The sequence below is a fragment of the Miniopterus schreibersii genome (assembly GCF_964146895.1).
Source record: "Miniopterus schreibersii genome assembly, chromosome: 8".
Taxonomy (NCBI): Eukaryota; Metazoa; Chordata; class Mammalia; order Chiroptera; family Miniopteridae; genus Miniopterus; species Miniopterus schreibersii.
The window spans coordinates 16,923,226-16,948,591 of record NC_138109.1 but is presented as its reverse complement, the minus strand read 5'-3'; the positions used below and the strand labels follow the sequence as shown (position 1 = coordinate 16,948,591).

Sequence of the window (25,366 nt, the reverse complement as noted above, 5' to 3'; positions counted from 1 at the left end):
CTGCCACCAGCACTACCTACTGTGTGATTTTGGGCGAATGCCTTGATCTCTCCGGACCTCCGTTTCTCCATCTGGAAGTGGGTTTGGTAACAATCCCTGCTTCCATGGGTGGTGGTGAGCACCCAGCCAGCAGGTCCTGTGAAACTGCTTACACAAGGTAGGTAGGTGCTGATGGCCTAGGGGTCTGCCTTCCCCAGGAAACCCCTTCTGGGAGTGGCAGGGGGCCAGCGTGGTGCTCCAGGGCAGGCTGTGGCCCTTCCCAGCTGCCCCGCCCCACTTGTGACGACCTTGTCTCTGCTTGTCTGAGGAGCAGGAAGGAAGTGAGGAGGGCAGCCGGCAGCTTCCCCTTTTCTGTCCTGCTCCAGGAGCTGGGGTCCTTCCCCTTCAGTGCCTCGGAGGAGGGGACAGCAGCGCCATGGCCCCCAGCACCACCGTCCGCCAGACTTGCTGCTGTTTCAATGTCCGCATCACCACCACCGCTCTGGCTATCTACCATGTGGTGAGTGCGGGGCAGGCCCAGGGAGACCCAGTGTGTGTGTGTGTGTGTGTGAGAGAGAGAGAGAGAGAGAGAGAGAGAGAGAGAGAGAGAGAGGGCCCCTGATCTACTGAGCCCCCTCCAACTGGACGCTGGCAGCTGCTCACCACTTTCTGTGGGATCCTGCTTGGGTGTCAGGCTCCCACTCTGTCGACCCTGTAGCAGCCGCTTGAGCAGAAAGTGGTGGAAGTAGGGTCCTCGTTGCAGGATAACATAACTCACATTCCCTCTGAAGCTCAGTTTCTGCCTCTGGAAAATGGAACAAAATAGCAGCCACAAGGTCAACTGGGTGCGAATGGAACCCCAGATGGGAAGGTGCTTCGGGAGCCAGGACTCTTGGGAGAACCAGGGGCTGGGATTGCTGCCAGGATGTGGGCCGGGCCACAGGCACAGCTCCAGCTCCAGCTTCATGCCACCCCCCTTGGGGCCTGGGCTGACAAGCGGGAATCTCCCTTTGTGCTTCTCATGGAGGGAGGAAGGAGTCCTCTTAGTTTACAGTTTTGCCAAACCGTTGCCTTCTCCTCATCAAGGAAAGCTTGAGACCTTGTGCTAATGAATAGGAGGGCTTGCCTGGCCCAGTCTCTTGTGGGGCAACCTGAGGGGGAGCAGGCCGAGCCGGTCCACTTTGGAGGCTGGTATGCACCCGCTGGATGTGGAGCCTTGACTCTGGGTGAGCCACAGCCTCCCCAGGGCCAGAGGTCCCCCATCTCAGTGACTGACGGTCGGGGTCTCTGTTTTGTCCCTTCCCCACCCCATAACTCCAAGCCAGGCCCAGCGCCCCCAGGCCCAGGAGCCTTGCTCCCAGGGTGACTCATAGCCTGTGGGTGACAGTTCTGTCATGAGCCTGGAAGGGCTTCCTCAAAATTAGCCTGGACCCGCAGGCTGTGGTGGCTGCTCTAAACGCTCAGACCTGGCTGCATCTGCTTCCTGTCGAAGGCTGGGCTGGCAGGACTGTGGTAGGAGCCCAGGCCTCAGAAGGGTGGTGCCCTTTGCTCTACTCGGCCTCTGGCTCTGGACTCCTGGGTGCAAGTCCTGGCCCCACCACTGACTGACTGTGCAGCCTTAGCCTACTTGCTTAACCTCAGTTTCCTCCTCTAATAAATGGGCATTATTGCAACCTCTGATAGGTTGGTTGTGAGGATCAAGGGCATTAACATCTACAAGGAGTGCTGGGCAAAGTTGAGCACCTTCTTAGCGGTACATCAGACGCAGAGCTTGCTGCTAGCACACCCGAGTCCACCTGGCAGACCTCAGATGCTGGTTTTGGAAGGAGCTCAGAGGTTGCCCTGCCTGGCTTCTGCCAATGCAAGAGTGATTTTGAGAGGAGCAAATGGCACCTTGGCTGTCCCCACACCATGTCCTTAGGGCCTCTTCAAGCTCTAAGACTGCGCAACATTCTCGGAAGATCGGTGTGGTTACGCAGAGGAGGCCCCATGGGAAGAAGGCCCCTGGTCCTTAGCCACACTCTGCCACTAACTGGCTGTGTGACCTTGGACAATCTTCTCTCCTGGGCCTTATAAAATGAAGGGTGTGTAGGAGGTGTGGACTGGTTAGGAGGTCTCAAACTCCAGTGCCTCCAGGGGCCAGACAGGGCATGTGAGTGAGTGTCGTGGGGCAGCTGGACCTGTGGTGACATGGGGGGCCTGTTCCGGGTCCACTCTGGGAGCTGCTCTCTGTTTCCGTTGATTGTTGCCATGAAGGAATGGGGCCCTGGCAGTGGCTCCCCTGAGGAGGGAACACAGGCTATGATGTCATATCTTCTGATGTTTCCATGTTGGTGACTGATTCAAAGTAAAAAAATAATCCCTGTGCAGGCAAGCTGAATCCACTTGCAGGCTGCCTGGGCCCTACAAACTCCAGACTCTGTGACTCTCAAGGTTTCTTCTTCTTTTTTTTAAAAATATATCTTTATTGATTTCAGATAGAGGAAAGGAGAGGGAGAGAGAGAGATAGAAACATCAATGATGAGAGAGTCATAGATCGAGCCCACAACCTGGGCATGTGCCCTGACTGGGAATCGAACCCGGATCACCTGGATCCCAGGTCGACGCTCAACCGCTGAGCCACGCCGTGCCGGGCAAGGTTTCTTCTTGATCATGCTGTCTGAGGTCCTGACCTGTACATGATGACATCAGTGACATGATACACATGTCATTAAGTGATATCAGTGCCTGCCCACAGAGCTGGATAATCTGTGGGCAAGTGATCAGGGAAGACTTCTTGGAGGTAGTGCCATTGGTAGAGGCATAGAGTTGGGTTGTGGGGAGTATGGATGGGGGAGCATGGGTATGCAGAAGTGTGGAGGGTGAAGGACATTGGCCTGTGCAGGTGACACACTACACAGACCAACCTGGAGGCTTCAGGTTGGGGAGCAGGAGGTAGGAGGGGCTTAGAGTGACAAGCGAAAGAGTCTGGACCTTCACTGTTGATATTTTGGGCTGGAGAATTCTTGGTTGTGGGGACTGAGCTGTATGGTGTAAGATGTTTAGCAGTATCAATGGCCACTACCCACAAGATGCCAGTAGCACCCTCCAGTTGTGATAACCAAAAATATTTCCAGACATTGGGAAATGTCCCCTGGGGGCAAAATCACTTTATAGTGTGAGTCATGGGGAACCATGGTGTGAGAAACACTTTATAGTGTGAGTCATGGGGAACCATGGTGTGTTCTAGAGCAGGAGGCATGAGAAGAGAGGAGAAGCCTGGAAACTATACGACTGGCTCAAGCATCCACCTCTGGACTGGGGTCCTTCGTTGATTCCAGTGGGGGGTAGTCCTCCTGCCCCTTCTATGATAGGCTTCTGCTTCTTCCCAGAAAGGGCAGGGCCTGGCCCAGCAGTTGGGTGGCAGGTGTGTTGTCAGGACCTCGAACATCTGGATGGAAAAAAGGAAGCCACCCTCCAGATGTGTCCTTCACCAGGTTCGTCTTCATCTGGAGCCAGTCAAGGGTGACGACCCTGCACACTGAGCTATTCATAGACTTGGCCCCCCTGGGGAGGGTTAAATCGGGTCCTGGGTGTCTTGGGAGGGCGTCACACATTATGGACTCATCAGGAGCGTTATTGCTGGAGGACCCTCCAGTGTCCGATGGCTGGAGGGCCTTCCTCAGGGTTTTGCTGGGTGTGGGTAGAGGATTCGCTGGGTCGCAGATGATTTCTAACCCAAACTTGCACAGGTAGTGCTGAGTTCGAGAACTTTCTTAAAGGGGCCACTTTGGTCCTCGCTTAGCTGGCAGCCGAAAGCATGTCCTAAGTCGATGGCAGGGGGTGCCTCGAATTCCATCAGAAAGCATTGCCTGATGGAGCTCACATCTGCTGATTCCAACCATGTAGCGACAGGACACGGGTGAGGAGGGGAGGACCTGGTGTTGGCCCCTGTTGTCTCTGGGTTACAGGATTTCGAGCTCTAATTGTTTTCCACTTTTCTCTGTTTTCGGTACAATGAGCATGATTACCTTTTAAAGTAAGCTTTTTATTTTGGAGTGGTTTTGGATTTACAGAACAATTTTGAACATAGTACAGAGTTCGTGTCTACCGCACACCAGGTTTCCCTTATTGTTAACACCTTACATGAATGAGGCACATTTGTCCCAATCGATGAGTTGGTATCGTCCACTATTATTAACCGAATCCAGACTTTATTCGGCTTTCCTCAGCTTTCCCCTGCTGCCCTTTTTCTGTTTCAGGAGCCCATGCAGGCTCCCATGTTACATTCAGACCTTAGTTTTTTCTTGGCTGGGGCGTTTTCTCAGGTTTGCCTTGTTTTGGATGACCTTGACAGTTTTGAGGGGTCCCGGAGATGCACTTTATTGAATATTCCTCAAAGGGACTTGTCTGATAGTTTTTGCTTGGCTGGACTCGAGTAACTTGTTTTTGGGAGGCAGACGGCAGAGCTAAAGTGCCATTCTCAGCACATCGCATCTCTGCTGATGTTGACCTTGACCAGCTGGCTGAGGGGTGCCTGCCGCCTTCCCCACTGCAAAGTTAGGGTACCCCCGCCCTGCCCTGTCCTCTTGGGAAGGAAGCCACGGCGCACAGCCCACACTTGAGGAGTGGGGAGGTGTGCTCCCCCTCCTTGGGGGCAGAGTAGCCACATAAATTATTTTAAATTCCTCATGGGACATTTGTTAGTTCTCCTCATTTATTATATAAATAAATGGTTGATTTATGTTTTTATCAGCAGGGCCTCGTAGATATTTATTTTATACTTTGGGCTATAATCCAATGCTACTTTATTTATTTGGTTGCTCAAGTGTACTACTTTTTAAATTGGAAAAAAATATAGCAAAACTACCTCTGCTATTTAAAGGAGTCTCTAGTGAGTGCAGATAGGTTCTCGAACATGTCTTTGTTTTTTCTGCTCAGCCTCAGGCCAGGATCCAGGCCTGATTCATTCATGGCCTCTGCCCCCCAGGGGCTCTAGCCTGTGTGTGTGTGTGGGGGGAAACTGACTGTGGCTTTGATGGATGACAGCGCTGGTTATTATGGGGCACAGATGAGGGCTCTTAACCTTGCTCCTGGTGGAGGTGGGGGATTCAGGGAAGGCTTATTGGAGGGGGTCTGAGTGCTAAAGGTGAGTAAGACTTCGCTTGGGTGTGTTGGGAAAGAAAGGACATGCCAGGTAGAGGGAACAGCATGAGCAAGGGCTTGGAGTTGGGGAGGCCCTGCGATGCTTTGGAAACCCTGAGAAGTTCATGAAGCTGGGTGGAGGAAGGGATGGCTGTGAGGTGAGGCGGGGGAAGCTGGAGAGGTCAGCAGGGGATGGGACTGGACCAAGTCCCTCGCTTCTTTCAGGCGTCATAGCTAACATGATGGACCTCTGCCTGGTCCAATTCTTGAATTTTACAGATGAGAAAACAGAGGTCCAGGATGGTCCCTGACTTGCTCAGGTCACACAGGGAGGTTGAGCAGGGCCTTCCCCTGGGTCACCACTACTGGCACACAGGTGTGTGGAATAAGCCAGTGAGTGAACAAATGAATTCTTTACCAGGCTCACAGGCTAAGGGTGGTCCGAGTATTTGGAAGCCCTTCATTTCTTCTTTATGGTCCAGCTCATAGAAAGCTTCCTCCTCCAGGAAGCCCCCCAGATTTGTCCTCCTTAGAATTTCAGGGGCTTCTCTCTCCATTCTACTTTGGAATAGAAAAGGTCACAGACTTCTCTTCATCGCTAACTCTCGATGTGACCTTGAGCAGACAGGCGCCTTTGCTGTCTGGGCCTCAGTTTCCTCATCCATTAAATGTGAATAGTGGTGCCTGTCTCAAGGGTAACCATTTCAAGGTATGGCGCTGATGTGTCCCTACTGGAGTGGGGTGGGGTGGGGAGCTGGCAGACAAGTGCCCAGAGCAGGCCACAGGGGCTACTCTCCTTTTCAAATCTCAGCTGTTTCGGCCCTTAAAATAGGCCCCAACTGTCAGATGAGGAAAGCCCCGGTTGACAATCTGTTACATTCTTCGCCTTCACGCCCAATGCCCCCGTGTGGGCCAGAGAAGCCTTCATGCCTAATGCCCCCATGTGGGGCAGAGAGGTCTGGCTCTGTGGTGCTACTGAGAGTCTAGGCCCTTCCTGGAGGGGTGGGGAGGCTGGTGGGGGAGGATGAGAGTCTCTGCCTCTCCCAGCACCCTGGCTGAGGCAACTGAGCTGTGCTCCGCATCTCTGGGGTGTGCATCCCACTGTCTAGTTTATAAAACATTGGAGGCCCATAGATCACTGGACCCACTAGGCCGATGGGGAGAGGCGCGCAGGGCCCACTGTGGGCAAAGCTGGGCTCTTCGTGCCACACCAGGTCTGGTGGACTGAGTGACAATGGCCAGTCACTTGTGTGAGCTCAGCCAGGGTGGCCCAGACCCCAGCCTGGGCCTTATCCTCTCCCCAGCTTCCTGGTTCTTAGGCCCAGAGGAAGGGAAGGAAGAGGCTTCTGGGAGCAGGAGGAAGGTGGTGTCCCCATCATCAGGGGTCACCTTGGTTGGAGGGACTCACTGCTGTCAGAGGACCACAGCTAGGGCAGGCACCAGGCAGGGAGAGGGTCCTCCCTGGTGCAGGGACTGGGGCCCCACTCAGATTGGCCTGTGGCTGGCGGGCAGAGCCTGGGATGGGGGGGCAGTTCCTCTGTCACCACCCTGTCCCCAGCTCCCAGGAAGTGAGGCTTTTATTTTCAGCCCAGGGCAGTGGTCTGGAACTAGGACTTTGCTCTGAGGTCACTATGAGGCCTGTGTTGGTCTCCCAGGGGCCTCTACCTTGACAGGGGAAAGGAGGGGTGCACAGGATGCCTAACCAGGCGTGAAGCTGGTGGAGGAGCGGTGCAAAATGAGGCTGCTGGCGCCTTGCCCTTCCAGTCCTCAGCCCTCCGCGGGCCAGTGCGTCCCTTGCAGCCTCAGTTTTCTCCCCTGTCAAATGGGGGTCATGATCATGATCTGCAGAGCCATCTGGAGACTCAGAAGAGACCACCTGGCACCTAGTCGGCACCCCACAAATGACAGCTCCTACCAGAACCCCCACTTGACAGAAGAGGAAACTGAGGCTCAGAGGGGCCAGGCTCTTCTGCTGCTCTAGACTGTGGCGGGGGGAAGGGAGGGTTGGGGGGGGGGTGGTCAGCTATACTATCGGGGAGCCTTGCCCTAATCACTTTTTTCTTTTAAACAATTTTTATTGAAGTGTAGCTGACATGCATATTATGTTGGCTTCGGGCATTCAACACAGTGATTCCACATTTCTGTACCTCATGATGTGATCACCACTATTCTAGTAACCATCTGTCACCGAGCAAAGTTACTCTATTACTGATTGTATTCCCTGTGCTCCACGCCACACCTTGACTTCTTTAGCTTATAACTGGACGTTTGTACCTCTTATCCAGGGGCCTTGTTCTTATTAACACAGAGCCCTCGTGGAAAGATGCTGCCCCAATTTCACCTGCAGAATGGGGCCCATGGGACTGATAGCAGAGCCGGCCCCCAAGGCTGAGGCGAGGGTGAGAGGATGTGTGCTGGTGTTCAGAGGAGGACCTGCCTCTCCTACCTGCTCAGCAGCAACAGCGATACTTATCACCATGGGGCATGGGGGGCTGTGGCTCTGAATGTAAAAGGGGAAGTAATGGTTTATGGGGACAGATTGCGGGGTACAGGCTGTTTCCCTAGAAACTAGGGAAGCGGAGGATGACAGGGGCCCAGGCCAGGCCTGAAGGCTGAATCTGTGCCCCTGAATGGCTGCCCATAAAAGGAGATTTGGTGACTTACTCTCCACCCCCAAGAGTGGCAGAGGCCACTGGAATTTATTGGGCCAGGAGCTTTACCCTCAGCCCCCGTTCCTTGCCATCCTGTCTTCTTTCATAGGGGCAGGTCCGGAAGATCAGAAGGCAGAGGGCATGCCTTGCTGGGTGCCGCGGGCTGAGCACAGGCAGGGGAGGGGCTGAGGATGACACACTGGCTTTCCCAGGTGGCCCTGGGCCAGAGCTCGCTGCTCCTTGTATAACGCTCTTGTCCCGGCAATTTCTACACTGCGGGATGGTAAACAGCTATGAGCGTGGTCTGTTGGCCTTTGCATGAACTGTCCTTTCTGCCTGGAGTGCTTTTCTTCTGTCCCTGCCAGGCCCAGAGTCGCCACCTTTGTTAAACCATAGGCCCCCCAGCTTCTCCTACATCCTTCCACCAGCCCAGCCACATGGCAGCTACCATTTCCTGGCCTACCCCGAGTCACAATTTCTCAAGAGAAACATCTTGCAGTTTCCTGAATACGTCTCATCCACTTTTGCTTTTCTCCTGCCATTCCCTCTGCCTGGAACACCCTTCTCACTGCTCTTCGGGAGAAATCTTTGGCTCACCACCTCTCAGAAGCTGAAGCCCCCTCCCGGACCCGAGCTCCCAGGGCCTACCGCTGTCCCAGGGCAGCTCCCGCTCGCAGCTGCCATGTGCTCATATCTGGAGGCTCATCCCTAGAGTCTGACACAGAGTAGGGGTCAGGCGATCTCTATTTTATTTTACTTTTGTAAACCTTTTATTGATGTATAATTGACATATCATCAGTACACATCTGGATGAACTTTAACAGAGTGAACACATCCATGCAGCCTCTACCCAGATAAAGAAAAAGGGCAGGACCAGCACCCGGAGGCCCCTAGTGCCCCCCTGCCCCCACTGACGTCTCCCAGCGTGTGTGGTTCTGGGACGACACAGGGATGAGATCACACATGTGCTCTTGGGCCGCTTCTTTCTCCCGACAGTGTGCCTGGGAGCTTCCTTCATCTTGCTGTGCGCAGCCAGCTCAGTCCCCCGCCCCCCCATAAAGTACTTTGTTTCGTGAATATATAACAATGCATTCGCCTGTTCTTTTGGGGGTGAGGAATATCGGGTGTTTCCAGCTTGGGGCAGTTACGAATAGAGCGGCCACTGCCTTGGGGACCTAGGGTTTGGTTTCCACACACAAGAGCTTCTGCGGGCCAGTCCATCTTCTGAACCTTCCACTTTGGGAGCAGGCGTATGTCACCTCACCTACTCTGCACACCGGTTTACTAGTGGGTGGGTCCTTTTCTCTGTTCTACAGATGAGGCAACTGAGGCACAGAGAAGTAAAGTGGCCAGGAGGGGACAGAGATGGGGGGAGGGAAGCCAGTCTTGGGCAGGTGCGGGGAGCCTGACTGGGGCTGCAGCTGAGCCGAGGCTCCGGGAGGGGGGCGTCGTGATGGTATCTGGGCTGCCCGGGATGTGGCTGGGGAGGTTATGCTGTTGGGGAATGGCCCCCACCCGGTTGCCCCCTGATAAGCTGCGACAGGAAGTCTGGGGTGGGGGTGGGGGAGGGGAGCTTCCTCTTGCTGCTGACGCATCTGGTTCTCTTCTCCTTCCAGAAAACTTGGGGGGTGGGGCCACAGGGAAAACAGTGGGCCTGGGAGATGGAAAAGACCGAGCTTCAGGACAAGGATGCCATAATAACAGTGATGGCCTAAGTGCGCAGGGGCCCTCAGCCCCTAGGCCCTCTGAGCGGAGGCCAGGGTGGAAGGGAGAGGGTGCAGGAAGGGGTGTGCCCTTGGGACTAATTTTGCAACCTGCATTATTTGTGGGGGAAGCGTTGAGATCAAGCCCGGGCTCAATTGCTTGTGCAACTTCTGCGAAGTCACACACATCCTGCCCCCTGTCCCGCCCCACCCCAGCCCATGAGAAAGTGGGGGAACGATTCTGATCTCACAGACTTGGTAGGAGGAGGCAGTGAAGTTCATGGACAGGGACGTGCCCTCGTCCCGCTGGCACACAGCAGGTGCTCACTGAGGATTGCCTTCTCTGTCAGTTTTATCCCCCGACATCTCAGAGGGTAGGTCTCTGCCTGCCTCTGAAAGAATGGGTCCTGCACCCCTAGGAGGTCCAAGAGAGTGGGCCCAACTTCTGGAGAGGGAACTGGCATTTGAACCCCAGAATCAAGGGGTCTGGTGTTGCCATGGTCTTCATCACCATCGTATCATGATGTCACCGCCACCATCGACATCATCAGCAGCAGCAAGGCCGTGTGATCACTGCAGTTAATCGCCACTTCCCAGCATGCTCACCGGTGTCACCTCTATCACCACCATCACAGCCACATCCACTGTCACCTCTATAATCACCACTCACATGATCATAACTGTTACCACCACACCAAACCCAGTGACATGCAAGCCAGTCCCCACCTCCCAGGGTGGCCACCGTTGTCAGCCTCTCCCTACCAAAACTTCTGCTATATTCAGCTGTGGCATCGCTGTCATCTTGGGCAAGGCCATATTTAATAGTGCCCCTTCCCCCACCGACCCTGACCCCTGACACCCCCCCCCACCCCCGAACTCCTGCAACCTTTGTTTTAGCTCAAGCCCTTGGTCGCACCTCAGGAAAACAGAACCTCTGGCATCTTGGCCACTTGCCTCACTGCTCAGCTTGGGGAAGTTGTGCTTGTTTTGGAGAAAGAAGGAGCAGGGTTGGGGGTGGGAGTGGGAACAGAAACCAGGGAGAAGCAGCAAGAAGAGGTAGAAAGGGGAATGGAGGGTGGGAGTGGCAGTGAGGGGGGCTGGGCACAGGCAGAACTGACTCAGTCACGCAGCCTGAGCCCTAATGGCTGGTTCTGCCTCTGCGACAGTCTTGCTGTGTGACCTCAGGCTGCTTGCTACTTTTCTCTGAGCCTCATTTTCCCACTGGTAACATCCTCTCTCTCAGAGAGGAGGCATTCCTGCCCCCAGACCCCTGGATCTGCACTGCCAGAGTCCGGGCCTTTGCACATGATGTTCCCTCTTCCTGGAATACTTTTCTTCCTTCTCTGTTGGAAAACTCCTCTTCATCCTTCAAAGCCATGCTCCAGCTCTTCCCATTTGTGAAACCCTCCCACATCTTGCAGGCAGCGGTGATCACTTCTTCATCAGGGACCTTAAACTCCCTGCGTGTCCCCTGTCATGGCTCTGAACACACTGTTCACCCATCAGGTTCTGGATAAGCCACTGACCCTGGTCTATGACACCTGCAGACCAGGGTCAGTGGCTTATCCAGACAGGACCTGGACGTGGCATGTGCTCAGAGAGTATTTACTGGACAAATAAACAAGGGGAAGACTGAGCACCCACACAGATTAACAAACACTGCCCGGCAGTGCTAGTTTATGCAGCGCTTGCCCTATGCCTGGTTCTGTGCCAGCTGCCATTTGACCTAACAGCAGCCTTACAAGGCAGGTCCGGTTATTATCCCATTTCCCAGACCAGGAGACCGAGGCTCAGAGAGGTTAGTGGCTCACTCAAGGGCAAAGAGCTCGGCTTAGGCCCAGAACCATCTGACTCCAGCACCTGGCTCTTAACCACATGATCTCACCTTGTGAACTAAGGAATAGAGGGTGAGAAGATGCTGTGATGGAGGAACAGGTGGGTGAGTGAGTGCTGTCTGCCCGGGCTTTGTAGGAGGAGAGAAGCCCTGTTCTAAGAGGGTGTGGGTCTCAGCCCAGCCAGGCCCTCCGAGCTCAGGGAGAGGGAAGCAGAGTCCAGGTGGAAGCCGGGTGGGGGTGGGGTGGAGGGAGGTGCGGGAAAATGAAGGCCTGGGAAACTGGATCCTGGGGTTTCCAGGCTCTCCCAGCACATGCTGTAGGTAAGCCAGGTACTTTTCCACAGCTGCAAATGACTCTTGGTTCCAGATCTGGGTGGAGCAGTGAGGGGCATCTGACCAGCAGGGTGCAGCTCCGGGCTGGGAGCCTGGCTGTGACCTGCCACAGTTTGCAAAAGTTCCACTCCTCTGACTCTCATGTGTTCAATCATCCCAGTGGCAGTGGGTGCAATTGGAGTGTCTCTGCTCATTGACTGGAGGGGGAAACTGAGGCCAGGGAAGAGCCAGGACCTGGCTATGGTAGGAAAGCAGTGAGGCAGTGGGGGAGGCGTCTCATCCTGCTCCAGCTGCTGTGTCCTGTGCTCTGAGTGTCCAAAGCTGAAGGAGGATGGGCAGAAGGTTGGTGGGACCAGGGGCTGGGCCCTCAGCAGTCACTCGGCCTTGAGTGGAGCCCTGGACCCTGGGAGCACAGGCACCAGGGCTCAAAGCCCAGCCAGGCCACATGACACAGAGCATGTGAGTACTCCCTGAGCCTCCATTGCCTCATCTGTAACACTGGGAAATGTTGCCTTCCTTGCAGCGTTTGGGAGTTTGTGGTGCAAGCCTCTGGGTACAGATCTGAGTACACAGTATGTGCTTAATAAATGTCAGTTTCTCTCCATCCCATCTTCTAGGTTGCTGAGTCTCCTATCTTTCTCCTGGATTGGGGACTGTTGTCTTTTTAAAATATATGTATATATCTTGATTGATTTCAGAGAGAGAAAGGAAGAGAGAGAGAGAGAAACATCAATGATGAGAGAGTCATTGATCGGCTGCCTCCTGCACGCCCCCCCTCCCGGGGATGGAGCCCGCAACCCGGGCATGTGCCCTGACCTGGAATCCAACCGCAACCTCCTGGATCCTAGGTGGATGCTCAACTGCTGAGCCACGCCCGCTGGGTGGGACTTGTGTCTTTGTTGAAGGTTAGGGGCCCGAGGAGGGCCTGAGTCAGGCTCTGAGGCTGCCTTGCTCTGTGACCTGGGGCTGGTTCTTGTCTTTTTGAGCTTCAGGGTTTTCATCTGGTGAAAGGGGTCAGAACCATATCCCTCCTCCTACAGGATCGTAGAGAAGGTGAAGTGGGTGAAGGGTGAGCTGTTTTTAAACATAGATGGGGAGTTCGCCATCTCACAGAGAGCCCTGTTCTGGTGCTTGCTGCTGCTTCTTACACAAGCTGCGGGGAGAGGGGGGGCTTCAGAAGGAGGGCATCCCTCTCTGACCCCCCTGAGGCACTGACATGGGAGTGGGGACAGGCCTCACGGAGCCTGGAGGCTGGGAGATGCTGGGGGGACAGTGGAGGGGGGATGAAAATCAGACCTAGGGTTTGAACCCTGGTCCTACAGATTACAAGCTGGGAAGCCTTGGACCTCTCTGAGCCTCGCTTTCCTCAGCTTTGAAATGGGGGTGGGAGAATTAAGAACAGTCCCTTCACTGGGTTGTGGGAGGATCATTGGGATGGCCCACATGGAGTCAGGCTGTACGAATGTGCCTCTCCTTTCTGGGGTTACAGGACATTCAGGAGGGGTGGTTGGGGTGCTAATGACAGAATTTCAGTCATGGTGGCAGGGTCGTGACAGCTGCTTAGGTTCAGAATTGAGGAATTGGGGAGGCGGGAAGGTTTGGGAGTTAGCAGCAGTTTCCAAAGAGCAGGGCGATGCTCAAAGTGACCACTGGGGTCTCAGGATGACAGTATTAGAATTTATAAAAATTTCAATCACATTCTTTATTAATATCTGAAATTTTTATATGTATGTTTCATGATGTTCATGAGAAACTAGGATAGTAGCACAGGCATACAATTTAGAAATAAAGAAACATAGAGGAGCATGTTCAAAAGGTTCACTGACATAGGTGTGCAATCAAAATATCTGAACCCTCAGGGGTCAGGGCTAGCAGGGGCTTTGAAGTGTTTGAGGGGCAGGGTATGTGGGATGGCACCAGGATAGCACCGGGAGACTTGGACTTCAGTTCTACTTTGTCCCCAACTTGCTGTGTGTCCTTGGGCAAGCCACCTAACTTCTCTGAGTTCATAAAACAAGCAGAGGGAGCTTATAAAGTAGGTGGACGAAGGCTCTTTCCAGCAACTGTAAGTTGGGATTGTCTGATTCTGAGCTTCATTCCACATTTCAGACAATCCCGGATTCTTGGGACTTCAAAAGTCTTTTTGTGCCACACCTGGACTGGGGACTGGTGTCTTCTGTGGAAATTAGGGGTCTTCCTAAGCCCAGTTGTGACTCATCTGTGCTCTGCTTGCACACTCCCTGGGATGGGGAGCTTACCACCTTGTAGGGTGCCCTGTTCCCTGTCCTGTCCTAGACTGAACTGTGGTCTGCCTCCCTTTCTCTTTCTCTCGTTAAAGCTGAAACTGGGAGGAGAGAGGCCGAGGAAGTAGCTTTTCTCTCTCAGGGCTGTTTCATGTGGCTGTTAGCAACAGGCCCCGCCGCATCTGCCTTCCGTTCTGGGCTGCTCTCAGCCTTCCTGGTGAAACAAAGCCTGTTTGGTTCCCCAGGTGGAGAGGGCAGCTAGAGCAATCTCATTGTCAGTGCGCCGGTGCCCTGCTCCTGGTATTGCCTGACCACCCCTTGTAAGCTCACATCAGCCAAAAGCAGGTTATGTTTGTTGAGCATCTACTGCCAGGCTCCAAGATCAGTATTTTGCAAATACAATGCAATTTATTCCTTACTAAATCCAGCGATTGCCATTTTCCAGATGAGAAAACTGAGAGGTGAAGTGGCTTGCCCCAGGTCACACAGTGACCCGAATTCAAACCCATCTCTGTCTGACTCTGGAGTCCAGCTCTACATTACTCCTCTGTGTTGTCCCTTTCTGCCCCACTGAACAGGATGTAACATGGCAGAAAGACAGACTGTGTCTCAATGAGACCTGTGTCTGAGCTAAAAAAATCCACATAGTCAGCAAGGGGGAAACAGATGGTGGGTGTTGGGTTGCCTGTCAGCTGAGCATGAATTACCAGAGCAGGGCTGCCTAGAAGCCATTGTAAACGTAGACCATATTAATAGAGGTAGGGCACCTACTACGAGGGAGGAGATAGTCTTGCTCTTAGTGTGGGTAGAAGGTGCCCAGAGAATTGTGAGTGTGGTGGGGGAAGGGCAGAGGGCCTGCTGCAAGGACAAAGACATGGAAGATTCTGAGTTCCCTGTGACTGGAAGCATTTAAATAGAGGCTGCATGGACAGGATTCCTGCACTGGAAGGTGGAGGGCATGGGCAAGGTGACCTCCCACATCCTTTCAAATTGCAGTTTTGTGGCCGGACTTCATCAGTTGCTTGGGCCACCCCAACACTCATCTATCAAATGTGCCCCTTCTCTATTATTCTCCTGGGGTCCATCAATCCATCCATCCAGCCACTTATTCATCATATAAAACAGCTACAGGGTGAACAAGAGAGACACAGGAAACTATAGTCCACTGGGGACAATAGTAATAATAATAGAAACATAGACTGAGTGCTTACGATCTGCCAGCACTGTAAGTGAATTTATCCCATTTGTTCCCACTACAATCCCAGGAGGCAGGTATGGTTATAATCCTCATTTTGCAAATGGGGAAATTGAGGGGCCACGAGGGACGGCTTTGGAGGGCACCCTTGCGGATTCACGGGTCAGGCGCCCCCAGGCCTGTATTGATGACTCCATGAACTTGAAGCTCTCTGATGTTCAGATGCTCTGACTAGGATCCCATGATGCCCAATGCCTGTCATTATAAAAGGGGGTGTAGAGGAGGGACCCAGCCTCAGCCCCCCATCTCCTCTTCCAGACTGACCTTCAGTAGTTCCAGTTACAGCTTTAATGAGAACATGGGTCTAAGGGCTCCACTGGGATGTTCTCATTTGCTCCTCGTAATAGCCTCCTAAGGTAGCTATGACAGTATCTTCACTTTACAGAAGGGGAAACTGAGGCACAGAGAGATCAAGTAACTTGCCCAAGCTCAAACAGCTGGGCAGAGGAAGAAGTGTGATCATGAGCTTGTACAGGCCACACTTTTACCCAGGATGCTCTACTGACCTGCCATTCCATCTCCTCCAGGACCCCTCCTCGCAGGCCCCTGACTGTCCACCCTTGAGGAGGGAGGGGGGCTAGTGGGGAGCGGTGCAGACCCCGCTGACTGATGTTCTCTTCTGCCCCCAGATCATGAGTGTCTTGCTGTTCATCGAGCACTCCGTGGAGGTGGCCCATGGCAAAGCCTCTTGTAAATTCTCCCAGACAGGCTACCTCAGGATTGGTAGGTCCAGGGGACAGGAAGAGGGAGCAGGGAAGGAGAGGGGAGGGGGCCCTGGCTGGGGGCAGACAGGCTGGGGTTTGAGGCCCTGCCATTTCCCTTCTTTGGGCTTCAGATCTTCCAGCCGCAAATGGGGCTATTCCACCTGCCCTGACCCGGAGCAGATAGAATGGCGCTTTGCAAACCCAACCAGCTTAGACAGACTTACAGCCATCAGTGGCTGCCCATCACACTAGAAGAAAGTCGTGAAGTCCAGGCCCTGAGGACCTGCCGGCCACAGCAGTCACTTGAATCTCCCTCTGGGCTTCCTCCAGGTCCCCTGGCTTCCGTGCTCCAGCTGCACTCACCACACCTTGTCTCAGGCCCCTGCCTGCGTGCCCTGTCCCGCAGCTCACAGGCTGCCTCCTCAGAGGCCTCAGCCTGGTTAAGGCAGACCCTCAGCCTGCCCCCTCCCTGCCCCAGTGGGCCCCCTTGTTATACCCTCTTGTGTCACCCGAAATGTTCTGTTTGCATCTTTGTAGCCTCTTAAGAGTGAGAACTACAAGGGGGCAGGGCCTGGGCTTTCCTGTTCATTGTCATAGCCCCACACCAGTGATTCTCAAAGTGTGATCCTAGGAGCCTGATGGGGTTCCCTGGGGCACCTCTGGTCCCTCACTACTCTCCTTGCCTTTCAGCTGACCTGATCTCCAGCTTCCTGCTCATCGCCATGCTCTTTGTCATCAGTGTGAGCCTGCTGGTCGGTGTGGTCAAGGTGAGGGCCCCGTTGGGGGAGGGGAGCCAGGACTTGGAGAACCCCAGCTGCCCTCCTGCCCCCTTCTAGTCACACCCACGGGGTGGCCAGAACTGGCTGCTGAGACCCCACCTGCACCCTAGAGATCATCACTGGTGACCCGCACCCTTCTATAACACAAATGGAGGCAGGGAATTTTGGTAGAGAAAAGAGGAAGAACTGTTTGGAGGAAGGAGGAGGGGAGAATGCAGTGGGTTTTGTAATTTGTGAGAGGAACCAAAGCAGAGGGGCGAGTGTAGACGCATCCACCTCAGTTCCATCCAGTGAGTGCATGAGAGAGACAGGTTGTGGCTCAACCTCCTGAAAGAGGAACCACCTGCCCCTTGGCCCAAGGAGGGGGAAAGCCAGACCGGAAACAGGGTCCTTCCTGGGCAGACAGTGGCCTGGCACTCTCAGGGCCCGGACAAGGAGTCAATGATTTGGTGCTAGGTTGGAATGTTTCCACCTCGCATGAAATGTCACTGTCACCTCGGGCTAATGTGATCCTCCCAGCCCTGCAACCAGGGATGGATTCCACCTTGTTCAGGGTGGTGCTTGTAAAGAAATGCAGATGGTTCAGTTAGAAAAATGGATCAGTCATCCCCTGAGGTGCTGAGCCTCAGTTTGGGTTGTTTTGGCCACCTCCTGAGTGATTTTATTCAACCACGTGAGAAACCAAAAAACCACCCTTTCTGTGAACTTGTCCCGAACTGTGGGATCCTATGCAGTAATACTGGTTGCAATGGTCACCTGCCTTCAGTTGAAAGAGAGGGACTTCAGCCTCAGCCCTTTAGGGCCTCTTAGCATGAACGTCCCCAGGAGCGCCCGCAGGCAGGGAGGTCTGACTGTTTTAGCAGCACAGACCTTTCCCACCTCAGGGCCTTTGCTCATGCTGGCTTGTCTGCCTCCAGTACCCCCTCCCCCTTTCTCTTCTGCTTCTTCCCAGATCTATCCTGGTGTCTACACCTCCAGGAAGTCCTCTCTGATCCCTTCTCATCTGTAAAATGGCCCATTCTGGTTGAGTTCTTGAAAGGGAATTCAGCCAAGCCTGCCCCTAGAGTCCCTGGAGCACTTACCTCTGTAGATAGGGACTCTTCTTGTGTCTCCCGGACACCAAGGCTCCCTGCACTTAGGGCCTGGGTCTTGCCGTCTCCCCATCCCCAGAGCCTCACTCAGAGGAAGTCATGTGGATCCACGCGGGGTGGGAGAATTTGGGGGGAAGGGAGCTGCCAGTGAGTGGGTGCATGGGGACATCAGGCTGCATGGGGAAGTGTGCGAGGGACAGGGTACCCTGACCGCGCTGGGCCTGCCTTTCAGAACCGGGAGAAGTATCTGCTGCCCTTCATGTCCCTGCAAATCATGGACTACCTGCTGTGCCTGTTCACCCTGCTGGGCTCCTACGTGGAGCTGCCTGCCTACCTCAAGTTTGTCTCCCGGAGTCGGTCTGTGAGTGCCCAGTCCTGCCCTCGCCCACCCAGCCTGAGAAGGTGGGAGGGGCTCAGCAGTGATGGGAAGCCCCCAAGGCCCCTTCCTAGTTGGTGACCTTCAGCAAGTCCTTGAGTTCCTCCGAATCACCCTGAGTTCCTTCCTCTGTCAAATGGGTCTGGGATGCCATCTGCTCAGTGTGCCCGAGCAGCAGGGAATGAGGCAGGGGTATAGAGGGTGCTCACACATGGCAGACCCTCAACGAATGCCAGTCCCGGGTGAGTCCACAGTGGAGGGAAGGGCGCATGCTCCGCTTCAGCCCAGCCCTGCCTTGTCCCTCATTTGTAACCGAGCTCTAACGGAAAATAAAGATGATAAAGCCACACTGAGCAGCCACAGTGGGATGCCGTGATGGCTGGTGCCAGTTGCTGACATGGCTCCCCAAAGCTGCTTTCCACGCTTTCCCTGACTCTTGTCCTTGAAAAGACTGGAGAGCTGCACTGTGGAAGGGCCCTGGGCAGGGAGTCAGGACCCTGGCTCTAGTCCCAGTGTCTGCACTGGCCCTTGGTGTGAATGTCTGAGCAACAGGCATCCCTTTCTTTCTGGGTGCGGTGGACTAGAGAGGGGCATTGGTACTCCCTAGCAGAGAGTCTCTCAGGCCGAGGGCCCCCCATATGCCCCACAGTACCAGGGCTTCTGGTTGGCCTTAATTGCTGATGTATCTTCCTCCTTGTCTTTGTCTTCCTAAGCACCCCTCCAAGGTCCCACTGATGACCCTGCAGCTGCTGGACTTCTGCCTGAGCATCCTGACCCTCTGCAGCTCCTACATGGAAGTGCCCACCTATCTCAACTTCAAGTCTATGAACCACATGGTAAGCTGGGCCAAGGATCCAGTCCTGTCACTGGCTGTGTGGGCTTGAGTAAGCTGCTTCCCCTCTCTAAGCCTCGGTGCTTAGGCTGGGCTGGGTTCCTTGGAAGTGGAGCCTGGGAGGAAGATTCTTGTACGAGTGATTTATTGAGGGAGAGTGTCAGGAAGAACCTTGAAAAGAGAAAGGGAGGCAGGTTAGACACAAGGAAGAAACCAGGCAGACGTGTGGCTTTAGGAGTAGCCCTGCCCCACCCCAGAGGGAGCCCTGGAGTGTGAATTGCACCTCAGAAATAATGCTATCTTTTTATTATTGTCTAACCAATTCTCCCCAAACATAGCAACTTGAAACAATTGTTATCTCACACAGTTTTTGGGGGATCAGGGTCTCTCATGAGGTCGCACCCAAGATGGAGATGGGCTGCAGACAATGAGGGCTTGGCTAGGTCTGAAGGATTCACCCCCAAGACGGCTTACTCACATGGCTGTCAGCTCTTTGCCTCAATTCTGCACACTGTGCACCTTTAAGAAGGCTGCCTAAGCATCCTCCTGTCGTGGCTGCTGGCTCTCCCAGAGTGGGTACCCGAGAGGCAGAGCAAAGGGAAGACTATGTCTCGGAGGTCACACTCACCTCTGCTACCCGCTAATATCCATGAGAAGTGAGCCCCTAGGTCTGGCCCACACTCGAGGGAGGAGAAATGAGCTCTACGTTTTGAAGGGAGGAGTGTCAGAGATTGTGTGCACATATTTGCCAATGCCATAGAGGCTGTCCCACTGTGAGCAGTAGCCTGGCACCTGTTAGTTAGTCGTTAGTTGCTGCTTCTGAGTTACCCCTGGGGAGGGGGCGATTTCCCAGGGACTCAGGACTAGGTGGCTCGATCAGCCAAGGCTGTGCTCTAGGGAAGGGCCTGCCCACCTCCGGCTGGGGGGTGGGGGCACCGCCAGGTGAGGGCCATCTGGGCCCGCAGCGGCTGGGCTGCTGCTCTTGGTTTGCTCACCTGTCAGTGGGACTGATGGTAAGTAGCACCTGCCCCCCAGGGCCCTTGCGGGATCAGCCAAGATAACGGCTGCGCCACACGTGTTCCTGCGTGTGCGGAGAGCAGGCCCGCCACGCCTCCTCATGTGGCCAGAGGCACTGACACGGCCTCCAAATCTGTTGCAGAATTACCTCCCCAGCCAGGAGGGAATGGCTTACAACCAGTTCATCAAGATGATGATCATCTTCTCTGTCGCCTTCATCACTGTCCTCATCCTGAAGGTGAGTGGCCCCTGCTCCATGGCTCCGGGAGGGGCGGCGAGGCTGTGTGGCCCCAGAGCCACCGTGCTGGACTGTTTGGAGGCAGGGGGGTACGGCTCCCGCTGCCACCCTCCCTGCTCGTGGCTCCTTACTCCAGCCCTCCCCACACCAGCTCCTCTGAGGTGGGAGCCCTCGGGGACACCCCAGTTAGAGGCAGTGGATCTGCGAAGACCACCTGCTTCAGGTGTCAGGAGCTTAGTGTGTAACCCAGACAGGCCCCGATCTAGGGAAGGAGGAGCTGTTCCGTCTGGAATTAGATTCAGAAGGACCTGGGTTTGGATCCCAGCTCTCCCCTCACCAGCTGTGTGGTTACTTTTCAAGTCACGTCTCTCTGGGCCTCAGGTCTCCTCTGTGAAAGGGACATAATAAGTCTTGCTTTGCCCGTGTCACAGTTTCATGTGATTCAGGCACCAAAATGTAGATGGGTCCTGAGGTCATATCACTAGAGGTTCGGTGATGAGAAGGAGGGAGGGAAATGGTTTTATTCTTCTCTGGGGTGGTTGGACCCAGAGGACAGGGTCCAGTTTCAGGCCCCAGTTCTTAGCGAGACAGTGACAGACAGAGGCTGCAGAGGCAAGAAAAGCTCTGCCCTCCGAGGGACAAGGCAACCAGGGCAGTTCGGCTGGAAAAGAGGTGGCCCAAGGGGGACATGCTCACCATCTCCAAATACTCAAAGGGCTCTCATGGGGATTCTAGAGGCCACAGCTGTGGCCTGAAGCCACAGGGAGGCTGGTGTTGACTCAACAGAAGAAAGTGCTTTAAAAAGTGTTCCTATCAGACTGTGAAAGTAACGTACGCTCATTGTAGAAGTTTAGAAACTACGGATGAGCAGAAAGAAGACAATCAGGCCCCATCCACTCCCCCCCAGGGACCGGCACTCCACGATACCTGGCGCACTTCCTCCCCGTCTTTTATGTGGGTGGTATGAGGAGACGTCGCTGCCTCCTTTCATTGGAGGCCCTGAGCAGCCTCTGGCCTCACCTAATCCAGCCTGGAAACAGAACTTCACTCTTTGAAACCTCTCCCCAAAATCCAAGTGCATTAGTGATGGGTAGTGAGAACTTTCCTGAAGCCTAGGGGGGGAACCAGTGTAGGTTTACATCACACACTCGACTAGAGAACTACTCCCCAACCCCCCCACCCCATCTCCACCCCTCCCCCATGGATGGAGGTTATCTCTGGGCCCTCACTCTGCCTCACTGGCCACCCTCCACCTACTTGATTTTCCCCTGGCCTTTCCTACTTCATTCTTCTATAATTCATTTTATTTATCTTTGCCTCCTCTAATTCCCCATCATGAGACTCCATAGAACAAGAGACCTTCCAGATGACAGGACCAGCTCTTCTCCCTTAGGGGGCAGTCTGGGCAGAGACTTGGCTATTGCTACTTGAGAATGCCCCTGGGACCTCACTGCCACCCTGGGAATCATCGCCCCAGCTCTTATTTCAACTGCTAAGAGAAAGCAGTTCCTTACAACATCTGTACATATATATTTTTTGCATTTATAAACATGGGATACTACTGCATACACTGTTTTGTAACCTGCTTTAAAGGCAATATATAAGCAATTTTCAAGCGAACCTTTCCCACTGTGAGCTCTGGCTCAAGATGAGCAAGGGTATCTTGGGAGGTAGTGAGCCCCCAGTCACCAGGGGTAGACAAGCAGGATCTGCAGGACTATTGACGGGGGCTTGAGGGTGGCTCAGAAACCTCTAAAAGCCCCTTCCTGTGCTCAGTCTCTGGGGCAGTAAAAAGGGAATTATCTGTAGCACCTGCGACTGGCAGGTGAGGCAACCCTCAACCAGAATAGGGGTCTGAGCTGCAGCAGCTGGATGCTGCCTTCTAGGGTGAGCTGGGACCTCCAGAAAGCGCCCTGCATTTCTCAGGCCTTCTGGGGCAGTGAGGAAGAGGGCCAGCAATGCGCAGCCTGACCCAAGCCTTTTCCAGGTCTACATGTTCAAGTGCGTGTGGCGATGTTACAGACTCATCAAGTACATGAACTCAGCCGAAGAGAAGAGCAGCTCCAAGATGCTGCAGAAGGTGAGCCTGGGGCAGGGAGGGGGGCAAGTGTTAGCTCCGCCACTTGCTATGTCACTTGGGGCAAGTCTCTCTCCCTTGCTGTGCCTTAGTTTCTCCACTTGTAAGATGAGGGTTGGACCGGAAGAAATGTGAAGATCTCTGATAGTCTAGGGTTCTTTCTCGCAGGCACACATTCAGCATTTTCTGCCTCTTACTCTTTGTTGGACTCATAGCCAACCCTGTGGGTACAGAGAAAACTAAGATGCCACCCTGTTCTAGAGGAAGGTATAGTCCAGAGCGAATCCTACAACCCAGTGTGCCGCACAGGGGCAATGGGAGCAGGGGAGGCAGCTGGTCTCATCTGGGGTGTCAGGGAAGGCTTCCTGGAGGAGGTAACATTTGACCAAGTCTTAGATTGTCAATAGTACAGGTTAGCTGGGGAAAGGGCAGGGGCCTTCCAGGCAGAGGGATGAGGTGCACTTAGAAACAGCTGATTGAAGAAGTGATGGGAAAAGTGCAGCTGGTTTCAATTACTTGTGGCTCACTTTCCTCATCTATAAAATGGGGATTGTATTAGTCAAGACTTTTTTGGTTACAAGTGGCAGAAATCCAACTTAAGCTGACTTAAGTTAAAAAAGAAAATTTATTAGTTCACAGAACTTGAAAGTCCAATATATGTCTGGCTCAGGCCTTGCCGAGTCCTGACATCCAGATTGGGATCTCACCCTCTCCATCCCTTGACTCCACTTTCCTTAGTGTTGGCTCCATTTTCAGGCAGCCCTTTCTCCCTGGTGGCAAAATTGCTGCCCAAATCCCTAGGCTGACATCCCATCCTCTCAGCAACCCCCACAGAAAGGAAGTCCCAGGAGCACGTTTGATTGCACCAGCTTGGGTCACAGGCCTACCCCCAAACCAAGATTATAGTTAGCTGGGCGGATGAAATCCTACTTTGAGTGGCCCAGCCTAGGTCATATGTCCACCCCCTCGATCTGAAGGATGGGACCAATTTTTCTGAAAGCACATGCACTGAGAATGCTTTCCCAGGGGAAATGGTGTGTTGCTATCAACATAAGGGGGCTTGATGCTGAACAGGCAGAGGGAAGTCTGTTCACTAAAGGAAGAGAAATTGCACCTGTCTGGTGCACACAATGCCCAGCACATAGCAAGTGCACAAGGCGTGCTACTCATGTCATCCTTTTGTCAGAGGTTCCTTCTGGCTAGTCATCAGTCCTCATCTTTGTCCCTACCAGGTGGTCCTGCCGTCCTACGAGGAAGCTGTGTCTCTGCCATCCAAGACTCCGGAGATGGGCCCAGCGCCTCCCCCATACTCCGAGGTGTGACAGTGCCAGGCCCCAGCCCTGGTGCTGGGAGGGGCGGAGCTGCCTCGCAATCCCCTTTTTCGCTTTGGTGGCCCCTATGGCCTGGGAGAACCACCCGGCTGACTTCAGGACAACCTGCTTGTGTACCACTTGCTGGCCTGCTTTTCCTACGGGGCCTGGGAGATGCTTGCAACTGGGTCAACCCTTTAGGCTAAATGATTCCTTGGGTCTCTCAAAGATTCGGTCCAACAACACCTGGCTTATTTTGATCAGTTCTGACATTTGTTTAAACAATTGGTCATTCTAAATTCATTGAGTTTGGTTAAATAATGTTCAGCTTGACCAGTTTAACCAAGCGGCTGACAAATTAAAAACACGTGCACTCACTTGTCAGTTCAGTAAAATAACTTAGTCAAACTACAGCAGTCCGTTGCACTGGTTTGTAAATAGTTGTCAGTTCACACAGCAATTAGTGACATGACCATCAATTAGTCTATATGTTCACTTCTTCAAATAGCTTGCTAAATAGTTGCTGAGTCAGCCAACCCAGTCCATTTAGAATAGGGATTAAATTCAATAATAAAAAAATCAGATTGCCTCCCAAACTATCCAATCCAATCCAATCCAATCCAATCCAATCCAATCCAATCCAATCCAATCCAATCCAATCCAATCCAATCCAATCCAATCCAATCCAATCCAATCCAATCAATGGCTGCCCACTCTGGTCCATTCAGTACTTCCGAGTGGCTGAGGAATTGTTAATTCAAGTGAAAATTCAGTCAGTTGCCAAACCGTCATTCAATAGCTAGTGCCAGGAAATAGCTGTAGTTTCAATAATCATACAGTCCCTTGGAGCACACATTGTTTTGTTTAAGAGTTGTTATCGTCAATGATCAGTGACTCGTGGCCAGAGCAGTCACATGTGGTCAAAGCAGTCACATAGCAGTGGGCTCTGTGAAATGGGTCGCCTCAACCTCGGTCACCTCTAGTAACGAGCCGTCGGTCCATTCCACAGCCCAGTCCATCCATCGCCAGTTTGGTTGTAGGTGACCTGGTTCTGCCCGACGCTTGTGGTCAAGCAGAAATTCAGCCCTGAAATCAGGCGAATCCATTTGTTGGACTAAATCCACAGGTTAGCTCATTCAAAACAGGCAAACCCTTCGTGGGTGCAGACCTGGCCACGGGGGCTGCTGTTGCTGGAACTGCAGGGAAGTTTTGGCCCCAACACTCCCTCTTTTGCTCTCTTCCCTGAGGACTGGGGCTCCTGAGGGAGCTGACTCGAAGGTGGAGATGGGGCGACAGGGGCAGGCTCTCTGGTGTCTGTTAGGGAGGTACAAAGGGAGAGGGCTGTGCAGGAGGCTCCCCGCCAACACCCGCTCATGAATTGCTTTGTGTGTGACGGGGAAGACGTTTTAATAAAGCAGTGACATGCTTCTCTCGGGCTGATGTGGTTCCTCAAATATGGAGTAGGTGGGGCTCCATCACCCCCAACACACACACACACACACACACACACACACACACACACACCACACACACCTGTTTGTTCAGTCCAGAGACTACAGGGGGTCATGTCTGGCTGGAGAGTGTCATGACTTGGCACTGTTTCTGATTACAAATCACAGACCACTAAGCACCATGATGTCTCCTGGGTAAGGTGTGAGCTCCACTCACCTGGAGAGCACCCGCCTGGGTCCAGGTGATGCACTGGGCACTGGGGGTGATTGCAATGGGTCAGACCTGCCTCCAGTTACCCACAGCCCAGGGTAGATGATGACAGGTCCATAACTAATTATAATAGTTTGAGGAACAGCCAACATCATGCC

The 25,366-nt window shown here is 53.7% G+C and overlaps 1 protein-coding gene across 1 annotated transcript; it reads left to right on the top strand.

Annotated features, from left to right (window-relative positions):
* The first annotated feature begins 317 nt into the window (after positions 1 to 317).
* On the top strand, positions 318 to 24,975 carry LAPTM5 (lysosomal protein transmembrane 5). The gene is made up of 8 exons (XM_081143922.1): positions 318 to 499; positions 15,752 to 15,845; positions 16,517 to 16,593; positions 17,929 to 18,057; positions 18,786 to 18,908; positions 20,064 to 20,159; positions 22,147 to 22,239; positions 23,469 to 24,975. The coding sequence occupies exons 1-8, from the start codon at positions 416 to 418 to the stop codon at positions 23,556 to 23,558; spliced, it is 786 nt and encodes a 261-aa protein (XP_081000048.1). The 5' UTR covers positions 318 to 415; the 3' UTR covers positions 23,559 to 24,975.
* Positions 24,976 to 25,366: the final 391 nt, after the last annotated feature.

Coding starts and splice junctions, on each gene's coding strand:
- LAPTM5 (XM_081143922.1), top strand. CDS start 416: ATGGCCCCCAGCACCACCGTCCGCCAGACTTGCTGCTGTTTCAATGTC. Junction 16,594..17,928: donor TGCTGGTCGGTGTGGTCAAG/GTGAGGGCCCCG, acceptor CCTGCCTTTCAG/AACCGGGAGAAGTATCTGCT. Junction 22,240..23,468: donor GCTCCAAGATGCTGCAGAAG/GTGAGCCTGGGG, acceptor TGTCCCTACCAG/GTGGTCCTGCCGTCCTACGA.